General features: G+C 41.0%; 1 protein-coding gene across 1 annotated transcript in view; it reads right to left on the reverse strand.

The window, feature by feature from the left end:
* Positions 1–683: 683 nt before the first annotated feature.
* clstn3 (calsyntenin 3) overlaps positions 684–14,637 on the reverse strand; it is a 29,618-nt gene continuing 15,664 nt past the window's right edge. Inside the window, exons 11-19 of the mRNA XM_061819711.1 lie at positions 13,814–13,861; positions 12,238–12,386; positions 11,332–11,480; positions 6,437–6,663; positions 5,079–5,240; positions 4,716–4,861; positions 4,471–4,600; positions 3,919–4,103; positions 684–3,088 (exon numbers count right to left, since the gene is read on the reverse strand). Coding sequence (XP_061675695.1) covers positions 2,930–3,088; positions 3,919–4,103; positions 4,471–4,600; positions 4,716–4,861; positions 5,079–5,240; positions 6,437–6,663; positions 11,332–11,480; positions 12,238–12,386; positions 13,814–13,861 — 1,355 coding nt within the window. The 3' untranslated portion in view covers positions 684–2,929. The remainder of the gene's footprint in view (positions 3,089–3,918; positions 4,104–4,470; positions 4,601–4,715; positions 4,862–5,078; positions 5,241–6,436; positions 6,664–11,331; positions 11,481–12,237; positions 12,387–13,813; positions 13,862–14,637) is intronic.

A 14,637-nucleotide genomic window follows, 5' to 3' on the forward strand; every position in this document is an offset into this window, starting at 1 on the left:
AACATTTGCAAAAATCAAGATTTTACTTCAGAAAACAACATTTCCCTCCACTTTCAGAAATTCTAAGGAACAAACCAGTGATGGAATCAATGAATTTATGGGGGAAAAAAAACATAGTTACTTTAATCCATCAATGGTACAGTCGTGCCTTGATTTAGTACAAGTAGCTCAGTTTACTCCTGGGCAGATTTGGCATTCCTGCTAACAGCAGCCTTCCTGAAGCTCGCTCGTACCTCAAATTTGCCTTGCGACACGAAGCAAATCGACCGAGCAACAACTCATAAATGGAAGAACTCGTAAGTTGGTGCACTTGTAAGTCAAGATCCTGCTGCATTTGTCTTTATACTGCTGTGTCCATATGCCACATACACACAGTTCACTGTATGAACTGCTTACCTCCGTGAAAGGGGGAAATAAAGCTTTTATTGTCTTTATAGATGATGGAATTTTAGAAGTAGAGGCCAGAAGTCCCATATTCCTAAGGTTTCACTGCTGATCAGAATGAAAATACAAGTAAGCATTTTGCACACACACACACACACACACACACACACACACACAGACGGTGTGTGTGTGTGTATATATATATAGTATATAAATCTTAAAAGATGGAATCAAGTTGCTGCTATAACTCAATAAAACAGTCATGGTCTAAAAAGGGGGGAAAGACAGATTGTGGAGACGTCATATATTTTTATTATGAATTTTGTCACATTGCCCAACAGTTTTCCCTCAGTAACAACCCATCTCATCATCTCTGTATCCGTAATTCCACATAATGTTCCAGTAATGAGCGTAATACAATATAAGTTATTCAGTGCAATGTTTCCACTCCTTTGTGACATTACTCTCTCGCCCGAAGAACAAAAAAACAAACGGGCTTTATTATCATTTATTTACGGACAGATTTTTCTTGTTTTTTTCTTTTTCCTTATAGCACTGCACATTGAAAGGCTACACAGACTGACAACAAGAGACACGGAGGTGGGGGGGCGGTGTTGGAGATGAGGCCGTTTGGAGCGGTGGGTGAAAAGCACAAGTTGTACATTCGTTGAAGTGAAATATCAGATGGAAGATACAAAACGGAATTGTAATGCAAAAGAGTGTGAAAGATTGCGATGCCACGTTTATATACAGTTGCAGATATCACAACAAATGTGCCTTCTGTTTTTTTTTAATCTGTGATTCCTATATTGACAAATTCTTAAATTACAACATTATTAGACACAAAAGTAAGAGACACTCATCAAGCCAGTTATCATCCTCACCACGACTACTAGAATTATTTTCCTACTGTTTTCTCGATGCTGGAATAGGCGATTGACAAAAAAAAAAAAAAACACACACAAAAAAAAAAAAACAGGGAAATGACCCTCTGCTCCCTCGCCAAGCGTGCTGAAAAAAGTGGCTGCAATAGTAATTCATGACACTAATAATCATAATATTCCTCATTGTATGTACATAAAATTCATTACAATCAATACAGTCAAAACTGCCCAAGCTGAGCTGACATTCTGGGGATAGCGCGGGGGGAAGGGGGGGATGCATTATGTTGCAGTGTGTAAGCGTATGTGGTGACAAGTGTGTGTGCTTGTATGGTTTAAAGACATTCCAGACGTCAATGTGAGATGCATTAGAGCACTGATTCGCTGTCTACTTTTATTTTGAGCTGAGAATTAAGTCCAATTTTATTGTTTTTGTTTTTATAGAAGTCATACTGTGACGAGAATAAAGTCAAATACATTTACCCAAGAAGTTGTAACGTTAGGAGAATGAAGTCTTTTTTTTATGAGTCACAATATTACAAGAAACAGGGTCTAATTCTGCGAAAATAAAATAGTAATCTAAATATCAAAATGAAGAAGTCTTATAGCAATTAAGAAAAGAAAAAGCAAAAATACAATTATTTTGAGAATTATAATAATTTGTTTATTGTGATATGAATTATGTGATAAAAAAAAAACTTAAAAGACAATATCATGAGAACAAAAAAAAAGGTGTAAAGGCTAAATTTAGTGGAAAAAATATCCAAGTTTCCATACAGGCATAAATGCAAAAAACACAAAATACTCCAACATTATTCTTCTCAAGTTGCATATTTGTACCACATTACCTCTTTATTCCCGCAAAATGACAATTTTCTCCTAAATTGCATTTTTTTCTTTTATACTACCCCTTTATTCTTGTAAAATGACAACAGTTTTCTTCTCAAATTGCAATGTCTTTTGTTGTAATAATACCACTTTCTCCCTATCCATTTTCTCATCGCATTATGACTATTCTCATAAAATCCCAACTTAATTCTTCACACACCACGGCGTCCTCGTGGGAGTGTTCTTTTTTTCTTTTCAGCGTGTCTCTATTGCTCCATCACAGATGAAAGTCTTACAAAACACAAATAATTATGGCGGAATGTGTAGAGAGGTCGCAAAGGGGAAGGAGACAGCTTGTGCCCAGACTTTGTGGTTCAGTCTATTGAGTTGTGCGTGCGTGCATGTGTGTGTGTGTGTCAGCATGTGGAAATCAGGGCTTTTGCCTACTTATTCAAGCAAGGATTTAATTGTGTGTTCAATAACAAAATACAATACAATCAATTGTTTTTTCTTAAACAAAGCAGCCTCATTCATCCAGCATCACACTATACAGACGCGTTATTATTATTATTAATTAGATCATCGTCTTGTGACGTCGACCCGGTGCACCACAAATCGTTTGCGTGGCTCAGGCCGTTCAATTACATCGAGTGTATACATTGTGCCGCTGAACATCGAAGTGGAGAACGACCGCCCGTCGTCCGCTATAGGTCACGTATGGCGTCGTGTGGCTGAGTATTACATCGAATGTGTTGTGTTTCGTGTGTTTTCGCAGGTGTACATTCCATACATGATCAGAAATCCATGAGAACTGGTGGAGGGGGTTTACATGCAGCTTAGTAGCGACGGGCGTTGGCGTCCCTCCCCTCCTTCTTGAAGATGATCCGCTGGTCGTCGCTGGCATTGTCGGACGACTCGGCCACCTCCTCTTCCTCCTCCTCTTCCTCGCCCTCTCCTTCCGTGTCAGCAGACATACCCAGGCGCGATTCGTAGGACTACGAAAACAGCAGAGTTGACAAATGTACTCACGCACTGCAAAGGCTCAGTAATACATCCATCCAACCATTTTCTTAGCCGCTTATCTTCACAAGGGTCATGGGAGTGCTGGAGCCTATCCCAGCTGTCAATGGACAGGAGGCGGAGTACACCCAGAACTGGTTGCCAGCTAATCGCAGGGCACATGGAGACAAACAGCCACACTCACAAATCACACCTAGGGGCAATTTAGAGTGTCCCATTAATGTTGCATGTTTTTGGGATGTGGGAGGAAACCGGAGTGCCCGGAGAACACAAACGCAGGCACGTGGAGAAACTCCACACAGGCGGGCCGGGATTGAACCCGGGACCTCAGAACTGTGACGCCAATGCTTTCCACCTGCTCAGTAATACATTTGAAAGAAAAATGTATTGTGAGAAAATTTGGATGGATCGATACATTAACGTGATAAGTCGTAATTTAGGAAGGAGTAAGAATTCCATCGAAAAATAGAGGAAAATATACATACAACTGCGACAACAGCAGAGGGTGCTACAGTACTCACTTTGTGTACTAAAGTATCAGTACAGATAAAAGTTGAAAAAGTACTGATTTATCCCCTGTAGTAAAAAGTAAAAAAAGTGTTTTTTTTTAGTGTCGGTTATATACTATACCCGTTTTGATAACTGCACTTGGTACAATAAACATAAATCAATTCTCTTCAGTTTACCTCTTACTGAAAAGCCACTGAATTACAGTAACAAAGTATTTGTACTTCGCTACTGAACAAATGCAGTAGAGTGGAGCACTGGTCATTTTTAACAACACACCCACATGTGCTGATTTTACCTCCATTGGGTTGACGATGATGGTGAGTGCGGAGTCGTCCCACTGGCCGCCGCCCTCCTTGGCGGCCTCACGGGCCTCCTCACTGCGGCGGTGGATGGAGCGGATACGGAAAATACCCAGGATCACCATGACGACCAGGAAACCCACGCACACCATGATGATGATGGTGGCTGCCCCGGGGACCACTGACAAAACAACACCGACGACATGTCTTTCAGCAAAATGGATAATCACAATCATGATCTGAAAAGAATTAGATGTAGAGGAAGTCTTGTGTAATAAAACCAATCACAACATTATGGCCACTCGGAGGATCTGATGAGATCCATTATAAGAGCTGTGAACCAAATCAGGTTTAAGACATTGAGATATTATTTTAACGATACAGTTGGTCCTCGGGTTTGGCATCGTAACACGAACATCGGCTACTGTGTATCCACTCCTAAAAATAGTCTCCCATCTCAACACTGATCATAAGATAGAACACCAAATTGTTAAGTCTAACATACAATGGACATAAACTGTTAAAAAGGCAAGCAGTGAAAATGTCACCTGAGTTGCGATGTAGGCTGGGCAAGGAGTGTCCACTGAGCTCGCCCGCATGTTGATGGAGAAACTGTTGCTGGGAGGCCATCAGGTGGGATGGATGGTACATACCATCCAAGGAGTGGAGAAAGTTCACCTTACAGATGAAGGAACAAATGAATACCAGGTAATTCAATAATGTTCAGTATGTTTCCAAAAGGATTTGAGCTCGATGTTGGGAGAATCACGCAAAGAATCAGCCGTCTCCTCACCTCCAGAGTCAACTCATTGCTGGTGTATCTTCCGTTCATCTCGGAGCAGTACAGACGGAAGCGTCTCTCGAAGCGGGAGGAGCTCCTAGACAGTCGGTAGCGGACTGAGCGAAGGACGTCCTCGTACACAGAGATGGATTCAGCACCTGAAGTCCCAGGGAGAAGGTGAAATGTGATTGAAAATGTGTATCGCGAACCCCCCAGACACTCCAGTCACGTGAAAGCGAGGAGAACTGAGTCCCCTTCTGTTGGCTTCTAGAGTGTATTTACCCCAAAGACTATCCAGTTTATATACCATTTGCTACCGTATGAGCTCTCCTTTACATTGGTTTCAAATGTTGCGGCGTCCGTAGTCTTAAATACCTGTAATAGCAATGTAGGCAGTCGTATTGATGATCTCCAAACCCCGTTCTCGCACAACATCCATATCGACCAGAAGCTCCTCCTTCTCTAGGTCTAGCTCCTCGCCCAGAGGTTGAACTTCACAGCCATCCAAAGTATGGGCCACTGCGTCAGACATTAGCGCTGCAATACCACATAAAAATATATGGACATGTATGGACAAATTGCTGAAGGTTGTATATGCACTGTTTCAATAGTACTTGGGTTCAGTTTGGTTCAGTGTTTTCATCGTCAGATGTTATGGTACACAAAAATCCGACGGGATATCATTACACTTTCCAAACTCCTTTTGTTGGGGTACCAGCCACATGAACATGATATGGCATCTAAGTGTAGGGTGGAGCTAAACATAATGCTGTCAGTTGATTGGTCAACAGACTATATTTGCTTTTATCAACTGTATCTAGTCTAAAAGTTCCTTCCTACCATGGCATACCGGAGGATACTGAGGCATACTGCAGTATACCAAGGAATACCAAACCAGACCAAATCATAAGAGAGCATACAGAGGAATACTGAAGCACACCAAAGCATACCGATGTTTACCAAAACATACCGTAGCATACCAAACCTCAAAGAACCATGCAGGAGAATATTGAAGCACACCAAAACATAGCAAAATATATCGAAGCATACTGAAGCATACTAGCAACAAAGCTTACCAAAACATACTGGAGATATATGAATGAATACTGACTGTCAAAGCATACCAAAGAATACCAAAGCACAGACTATCAAGGCATACTGAAGCACACGAAGGAATACCAAAGCATACAAGATACTGAGAAACAAGGAAGCGTATCAAAACAAACCAAAGCAAAGCAAAGTATATCAAAGCATCCCGAGGAATACTGAATTCCACTGAAGTGCGCAAAACATACCTACGGCGTAATCACAGCGGGGAACACCAAATCATGCCAAATAATCAAGTATAAGTGGCATAAAGAGGCGTGCCAAAAATAGAGCACGCAGAGGAATAATTAAGCATACTCAAGGATACTAAAGTATACCATGGCACGCCAAGAAATAATGAAGCGTACATATCATGACAACATGACATAACATGATAACGAAGCATACCAACAAATAGGGAAGCGTACGGAGGAATAACGAGGCATACCAAGGAATAATGAAGCATACCAAAGCCTATCAATGCTCACTAAAGCTTACTGAACCCTTACAAAGGGCTCCTGAAAAGTGGGACGGTTTGGATTGTATAATTTGGGGCCCGGTACAACGGGAAAAGATAAACGTGTATGATACCGAACTGAAACTTACTGAGTGAGTTACTCAACATATCAGTAAATTCTTTGACTTACCACCCCCTTCCATCCCTTGTGCAGCTGTGTTCACAGCATGTGTCAGTGAACAGACAATCCGCAGCTCGGGGAAAAGAGGGACGCCCCGGGGGCCTTCGAACTCGGGAGCAAGCCGAGCCAGATGGGGGCCGACCCCGGACAGTGAGATCTGAGGAGCATCAGGCTGGAGGACCACCAGGTAACCTTCCAGCGGCTTCAGGGACAGACAGCTCTCCTCGTTGAAACATCTGCGAGGGTTGAGAAGCAGACCTTAGCCATAAAAGCTTTGAAACTAACAAAATGTATGTGAGCCCTGTAATTTCTTTCGCCTGAAAATAATTTGGGCTTGAATCAACAGTTTGTTCTGCTGGATGCTCCCTAGATCTTATCAAAATGTTTACGAAACAAACATTTGACTAAGCAGGTTTGGCCCTGGTTAATACTTGGATGGGAGACTGCCTTGGAATACCAGGTGCTGTAAGCTTCTCTCCCCGGCTAAAATGCCGAGGGGTTGCGTCATTAAACTGTGCCAAACAAATATGCATTCATCTGAGAATGACACGCTATGGCGACCCCTAACGGGACAAGGAAAAAGAAGAAGAGTGTTTCATGGATGTACCTTCTCTTTTAGGTAGGAAATAAGATAAGCCTAAATCAAGAGTACTAAAATTTCCCTGTACCTTTTCAAGAAACAATTTGTTGACTGATTTTAAAGGCCTTTCCATGTCAAAATGGTTGGAATCCCTTGTTTAGCCAGCAAAAGAGTTCAGGCAATCCACGGTAGATTGCTGATTACTGCCACATTGCGTGCTCCATTTTGCCACTCATTCTTGAAAATTTAACTTGCAAAATGTTTTTTAATAATCACTCAAGTTAATTTTCATGGGCATCCCTCCTTCTTTAGCCAACAAATAAGATGAGTCTGCATGAACAGCGTTCCATTTTACCTCCATCTGAAGATGTATCTCGAGATGTAACTAACAAAATGTGCTAGAAACACTTTGTGGATCTTCTTCGTCGTCTTCTTCTTCTTCTTTTCCTGTCGGCTTGTCCCAACTAGGGGTCACCACAGCTTGTCATCCTTTTCCATACAAGCCCATCTCATGGATCTTTGTCTTTAAGACCCACAGTCTTCATGTCCTCCCTCACAACATCCATCAACCTTTTCTTTGGTCTTCTGCTCGCTCTTTTGCCTGGCAGCTCCATCCTCTTTGTGGATGAACTGAATTAAATAACTTTGGTCAAAATAGTTGCAATCCTTTCTACTTCTTTATGCAGCAGTTAGGTTAAACCCGAATCAATAGCTTCCTCTGACGATTGTTGGCAAGTAACAGACACTATTGGGATAATTTTGCGGCCAATTCCAGAAGAGCGCTGTTTTGTTAAATACTATGGCTTAAATACAGACAAATGCATGCCTTATGATTACAAAATATTTCTACATTTGCATTATAAATCAGCACGATGATATTTGCGGGTGGATTAAGCACAGCACGTGTGCGAATGCGTGTGTTACATTTCCACTATCACAGTGAGCAGCTGCTTCTATCGGCTTCTCCAGAAGGACCTGCTGTTCAGCCATCTGGGTTACTTCCTGGCCCAAAATCAATCTAATCTTCACACACGCAATAAAATAAGGGGGGCGAGGGGGGGTTATAAAGAAAAAAGAAAAGTCATGGCACACTTAGGCTAAAACTAAAACAATCTCTTTACGACCTTGAATCGCTGGGAGGAAAAACCCTACCGCACCAACACGTGGCCTAGAAATTCTCCATCCATTTTCTATAAGGCCCGTCCTTATTCGCGTCCCGAGTGAACTGGAGCCTATCGCGGCTGACTTTAGCTGAACTGGACTGGTCGCCGGCCAATCACAGGGGAAATCATTTTAATTTTAAAGAAAGATGCATTATGTGCTGGGGCTTTGACTTTGATGTGATCTGTCTTGTCAGTAGCTTACTTTTTCACTCTCTCTGGCTCTCTCTCACTCTAGCTGTGGGATAAATATAAATATAAATACGCAGCTCACCACATACATGCACTGGACTGCACTAATCTGAGGGGGAATTAATATTTCACCGGCGAAAAGCGACAACTAAAGCCAGAGACGCAGTTGTGTAGATGTAGAAGATGCCGGAGCATTAGCCTGACACAAAAGACTGTTCTGAACAGTTGCTTGACTTCTTCACCTTTAATGAGGAGAGCGATAAATGGATAGATGATCAATGCAACATCCAAATCAATTGAGCTAGAAGGCACATTTTATTTCTTGAAAGTAGATTGTTAAAAAAACTGGATACAGACACACGAAAAAAATCATCTCTGATTTTTAACCAGGTACATTGAACAAAAATAGTAGTGACCCAATTCTGTTAAAAACAGTGACAGTCATAAGACCAGATACCAGATATTTGATGTCAAGTGTTGACTCTAGGATATGACCTATTCAGTTTAATTGAAAGTCATATATATAAAGAGCTTGGAGGATATCCATCAGGGAATGTACTTGTAGTTAAAACATTTTTTTAAAGATTACTAAAACACATCACCTTGTTCACAAATCTTTTTTGTTTTTGTTAAATATAATCCCAGCACATTTTAAGGGCCCCGTCAAGTGAATTCAGTGATTTGATTCTAAATATTTAATAATTTAAATAATTTAAAATGCTTCAAGATAATTGGTGGCATGATTCGCAAAGACAGAAATACAGTGTTTGGTTGCGGAGATATAGCAATAAAACTCTCTTTCACCATTTCAGTTTAATTGGGGGAGTGGCTAGAACAGCACCATGTGACGCACCTTAGAGTTCAGCACAAATCTCTCCTCCCCGCTCTATAAGAACTTGAGGGGCTTTGTTCATATCAGTTATCATTTGGCTGGGTTCCATTGTGATCTCCTGGATGAAACGTTGCTCTTGAGGCAATTTTTGTAGACTGGCCACTCCAGGGAACGTTCACCACTGTTTCCATTTTTCTATTACCGTGGTTAGCTGGAGTCCTAAAGCTTGAGAAACGGCTTTGCTGTAACCCTTTCCTGACTGATACTGTAGATTGCATTGACATTATTTTTCATCTGTTCTTGAATTTCTATGGGTTGTGGCTTTTTGTAGCAGCTTCTTGAGATATTTTGGCTCGCTTTTTGGCAGGTATGTAGGTAATCAGACTTGGTTGTGGTCTAAACTTAAAAAGAAAAATGTGTTCGGGGACAGTTAATACATGATTTAATGGGGGTTTTCAAACACTCCAAATTGTGTACTTAGCACTTTTAGTAAAAATATTAAATTCTTAAATGTGTTGCTGTGAAGCTCATGTTAGGGACAAATGTGGTATTATGAAGAAAATACTGTGTGGCCCTTTTCTACTGAATATTTTGATGAAACACATTGCATTACTGTGTAAAAATGTGACATTTTTAAGGTGGCAATATTCGTGGACGCAAGCATACAACACGCATAGAAGGACAAATATCACAAATGGGGAAAAAAATATATAGTGCTTAAGTCTTTATCAAATTACTTAATATTATTCCCAAACACAAATATTGTTTGTAAAATGTTTAATTTTCATGTAAAAAAAAAAAAGCAACATTTGAAAGGCAGCCATATTTGTGGAGTGTTTTGCAGTGATACTCGTGTTGAAGTACAAATGTCACATGAAAAAAATAATGTAGTGTGCCTAATTTTTTTTGTCTGATTTTCATCTTTTAATTGTGTCCAACACCAACATTCAGTTGCATTTTCATGGGAAAATGTAAAATTTCACAAGGGGCATATTTGTGGAGTGTATGTACTTGAAACACTCACTTGGAACAGAAGTATTTTGCTAGTTGAACTTGGGTGTAATAAGTTTTTCTCAGAGCAACTAATCAGAGAACATAATATTGGTGATATCGTCTATGAGGTTAAATTTGTTATTAGGTTAAACAACATACCTATTGCTAATTATTTAAAGTCCCTTTGGTATTCTAAAGGCTGCCTGTAGATTCGATTGATGTAGCAACACATAGAATCTGATTGGACAAAAGAAAAAGAAAAAAAAAAATCTACATCCACACACTGGAAGTAGTGCAGCCAAGATAAATGCCACAAAACCAAGAGGATAAATTATAGGGAATAAGTTAATATAAATTCATGTAACAAATCTTAAATTCTTTCCTGGCAATTTGGTTCAATTACAAAAGACAAATGACCATTTTTACCTCCTATTTCCAGCAAGACACACAGTTTCATACTGTAATTACTTAGAAAAAAAAAGAGCTCACGGCAAGTAGCAATTTGATCGAAGCCTGCACAAACCGCGGGGTCTTTACAAGTTTGAATTTGAATCATCCCTTTTTTGCGCTGTTTGAAAAGTAAATTGAGTGGATGTGAACTCCTACCAATTGAATTAAGTCCTACCTGATTTTACCGAACCCAAATAAATAAGTGTGCAAACTGCAGTTTGCCAAGAAGATCGCAGGTGACTTTGGGGCTGAAGTGAGCAAATGGGAGATAAGATTCTCGTGGTTATCTCCAAATGATTATTTTCCCTTATCAGCGCTGAGGCAAGGGGTCATTATTTGATGAGTTCAATGTCAAGGAGGAGGAGGAGGTGGAGGAGGAGGCATTTGCAGGCCCTGGAGTGAGACTTTATGTGACAAGTGCCTGGGGCTGCAGTGTCTGGCAGTGTAACATTTCCACCACAAAACATTCCGCTTTCACAGTTTACATCATGAAGGCTCATCCCCTCAGCCTGACTTCATTTTCGATTGATTCAGCAGCCAAGTGGGGAATAAAAAGTCCATTATAGACGCTTGGCAACCGCGCTCCATTTCTGGCTCAAGTGTGTTATTGCAAATGAAATAAGTCCATCCGCATGCCATGTGTGCTTGCACTCGAATGTGTTTCATGCTGATAAGACCCCGCGAGGAGTTGCGGTACCTGAGCGAGGTGGTGAGTTTGAGGGGTCGCACTCCGGGTGTGGCGAAGCGGAGGGAGTTCCGGTAAGTCACCTGCTGCACGGCACGGTTAAAACTCTCAATGTCGTCGCCCTCCAGGACTAACACAGACTGGCTGGGGTTCACGTGCACCTGAAAACATCAAACAGCAAAGTTTTAAAATTGCATTTAACCAAGCTAAATATAATCCAGTCACTCACATTTGAAAAATGTACGGGTGTGGTCAGTCATGCCCGCAGATATAAAGTTACGGGTGTGGTCCACCAGTCATGCCCGCAGATATCAAGTTGTGGGTGTGTGTTCTGTTTGTAATTGAGTGTACCCTTTAAGAACGGAGGGCGGCGGTGACAGGTAAACTAGGAAGTAGAAGTAGGCTGAGCAGCAGCTCCTTGTTATAGACCGTGTACGTCCGTGTTTAAAAAAAAAAAAAAAAAAAAACGTCAGTCTGTAGTTCACTGCGCTGGATCGGTTTTCATGTGCGCTGAGTGTGCGACAAGTGCGCAATTGCGCAGTAGTGCATCTTAGAGGGAACATTGGTCAAGACTACACAAGATAAGTGACATCTTTCAATATATATTTATTTCTATTTTTCGTGCTTGACTGTTCAGATTTGCGAGTGTGATGGCGCGCGGGCGCACAGTGACTGTATAAACTATATATTCCATTCTATCAAGAGTGCTGTCATATTTCTTACAATCATTTTGACATTTTTTCACACTCACATTCACAACTGAAATATAAACTGTACTGTAGAGCAGAGAACACTGTACATTAAATGGAATATTATTCATTAGTCATCTGCCACATCACTGCTCCTTTACATGCTAGGTGATTGTTCTAATCATCTCAACGTCACGATGCCCAATACAATTCCCTGAATGGTTGTTACCTTCATTCCAGATCCCAAAGTCTCCAGGTCTCCAAAGTCCAGGCCCTCCCTGCAGGCGTACAGGCACTCCACCACGCTGTGAGGCTCCACGCTGCCCGGACGCACCGTCACCCCCGACAACAGGCCGTGATAACCTCCCACATATTTCACTGAGGCCCCAGATCAGACATAAACATTCAGGCGGATCAACACAAGCGGAAAGAGTAACCCTACGAGGGGTCGCCGGGAACATAATTCCCGATTACTTTCTCACACGTACACAGGTACTGAAACACTGTTAGGCAAACATGAAGAGCTTTCGATGGGGGAAAAGCAAACCATTTTGAAGGTGAGAGAAAAGGGGACAACAGTCAGAGCTATTGCACACACATTGGGCAGTGCCAATACAACAATTTAGAATGGCCTGAAAAGAAAGAAACTACTGGTGTACTGAGAAACAAATAGGTCAGCCAAGGTTAATGACAGCAGTTAATGACAGAAACATTGTGAGAGCTGTGAAGAAACACCCAAAGAAAAGAGTCAGCGACGTCACTAAAAACCTCAACAGGTCAGGGGTGAAGGTATCAAGACCCACTGTTCAAAGAAGACTCTGAGAGAATAAATATGCAGGCCATACCACAAGATGCAAACCAGTTATCAGCAAAAAGAATCGGAAGGCCAGATTGAATTTTACAAAGAAGTACAGTGATGAATCGTGGAACAAATTTTAATGGACTGATGAGACCATGATTAATCTCTAACAAAGTGACGGAAAGGCCAAAGTAGGGAGAAAGAAAGGATCTGCTTACGTATGATTCAAAACACACAAGGTCATCTGTGAATCATGGTGGAGGTACTGCCATGGCTTGAGCTTGCATAGCTGCTTCTAGAAAAGGATGACTAGTCTTTATTGATGGTGTAACTTATGATGGTTCCAGAAATTTTGTCTGGCAATTTACAGAAAAATGCATCCAAACTAATCAGGAGAAGCTTAATCATGCAACAAGACGATGACCCAAAACACACCACATTCTACAAAGATTTACACTGGTCAAGTCAATCACCAGACCTAAACTCAATAAAGCATGTGTTTTACCTCCTGAAGAGGATAAAGAATGGAAGAATCCCTCAGGAACAAACAAGAACTGAAACAGGCTGCAGCAAAGGCCTAGAAAAACATTTCCAATGAAGAATGCAACAGTCCGGTGAAGTCAATGGGTCTCAGGTTTGATGCAGATATTAAAAGTAAGGGTTATTCCACCAAATTAATGTAATAATGTCTGTTCCAATGCTTTTGCTCACTTGGCAACTGGGTTTAAAACTTCTAGACGTACGGTAAATGCCACGAAATAAAAGCTTAAATTCTGTTCGGGTATTTTTAAAATTCATCTTTTGATATGAAACCCAAATATCTTCAGAATACCACAAAAAAAAAAAAAAAAAAAAATCGACCTTCAGTGTCTCATAAGTCGGTATGTCAGTATGATGTAGGGAATGGATTACCAGTTGTGACCGTGAGAGCATTTGAGTTGTGTGTGTGAGAGAGTGAATTATGTCCCCGGCGGCCCCTCATAAAATCCCCTCGATCTTTCTTTACCTTCTGGGACGCTGTTGTTCACTATCTCTCTCTGCTTGTCCTCCAGCTCTGCAAGGAATAGCAATGTGAGGGGCGGGGGGGAAGAGGGAGAAATGAGACAAACGCTCATCAAAATGTATGAAGAGGACTCGAGGTGATGCCTGAGCGGACCACAGAGTGACAGGAAGGAATGAAAAATGAAAAAAATGCAGAAAAAGCGCATGCTAAAAAATGCAGGGAATTAAGGAGAGAAAAAACCCTTTTATATGCTCAGTTTAGTCTCTTGACTTAAAGAATAAATCTGCGTTAGCATTTGTTAAAGTAAATAATTAGCTGAAGTGCATCATTTTTATTTTTGGAATGGTTATCCTATATTAATTGGGGTACTCATATAACACGAGGTACTTGTTTTTAAAGTTCCATGTCAAGAATAATTCATACTCTTTCTCAAAAAAAGACATATCCAATGTTGAAAATATTTACTTGATAGAAATATTGTAGATAAGGCTAGCAGTCACCAGGATGCCCCAAATCTATGAAAATAGAAAAACGAGACTTTGTTGATTCAAATGTTAGGCAGCTGAGCGAACTACAACAGTAGAAACAGTGTCGTGGAAAGTAAATTCTTCATGTCTGTCTGTCTTTATAGTGATCTTTGAACCGGGTCTCTGAGAAACTAACTTTGGGACGAGTTCAGTCTATCTTTGAAGTCTACTTTCTCTAACAGCATCTGCGGGTTATCGAGCCGCTACCACCAGACGTTTGTACAGTGTTTGTCTCTCTAGCTTGCTAATTGGCAACGAGAGATTCAGACATTTTAGTTTGGTGGTGCCGAAAGAGAGAGC

This window comes from Syngnathoides biaculeatus, chromosome 5 (assembly GCF_019802595.1).
Source record: "Syngnathoides biaculeatus isolate LvHL_M chromosome 5, ASM1980259v1, whole genome shotgun sequence".
Taxonomy (NCBI): Eukaryota; Metazoa; Chordata; class Actinopteri; order Syngnathiformes; family Syngnathidae; genus Syngnathoides; species Syngnathoides biaculeatus.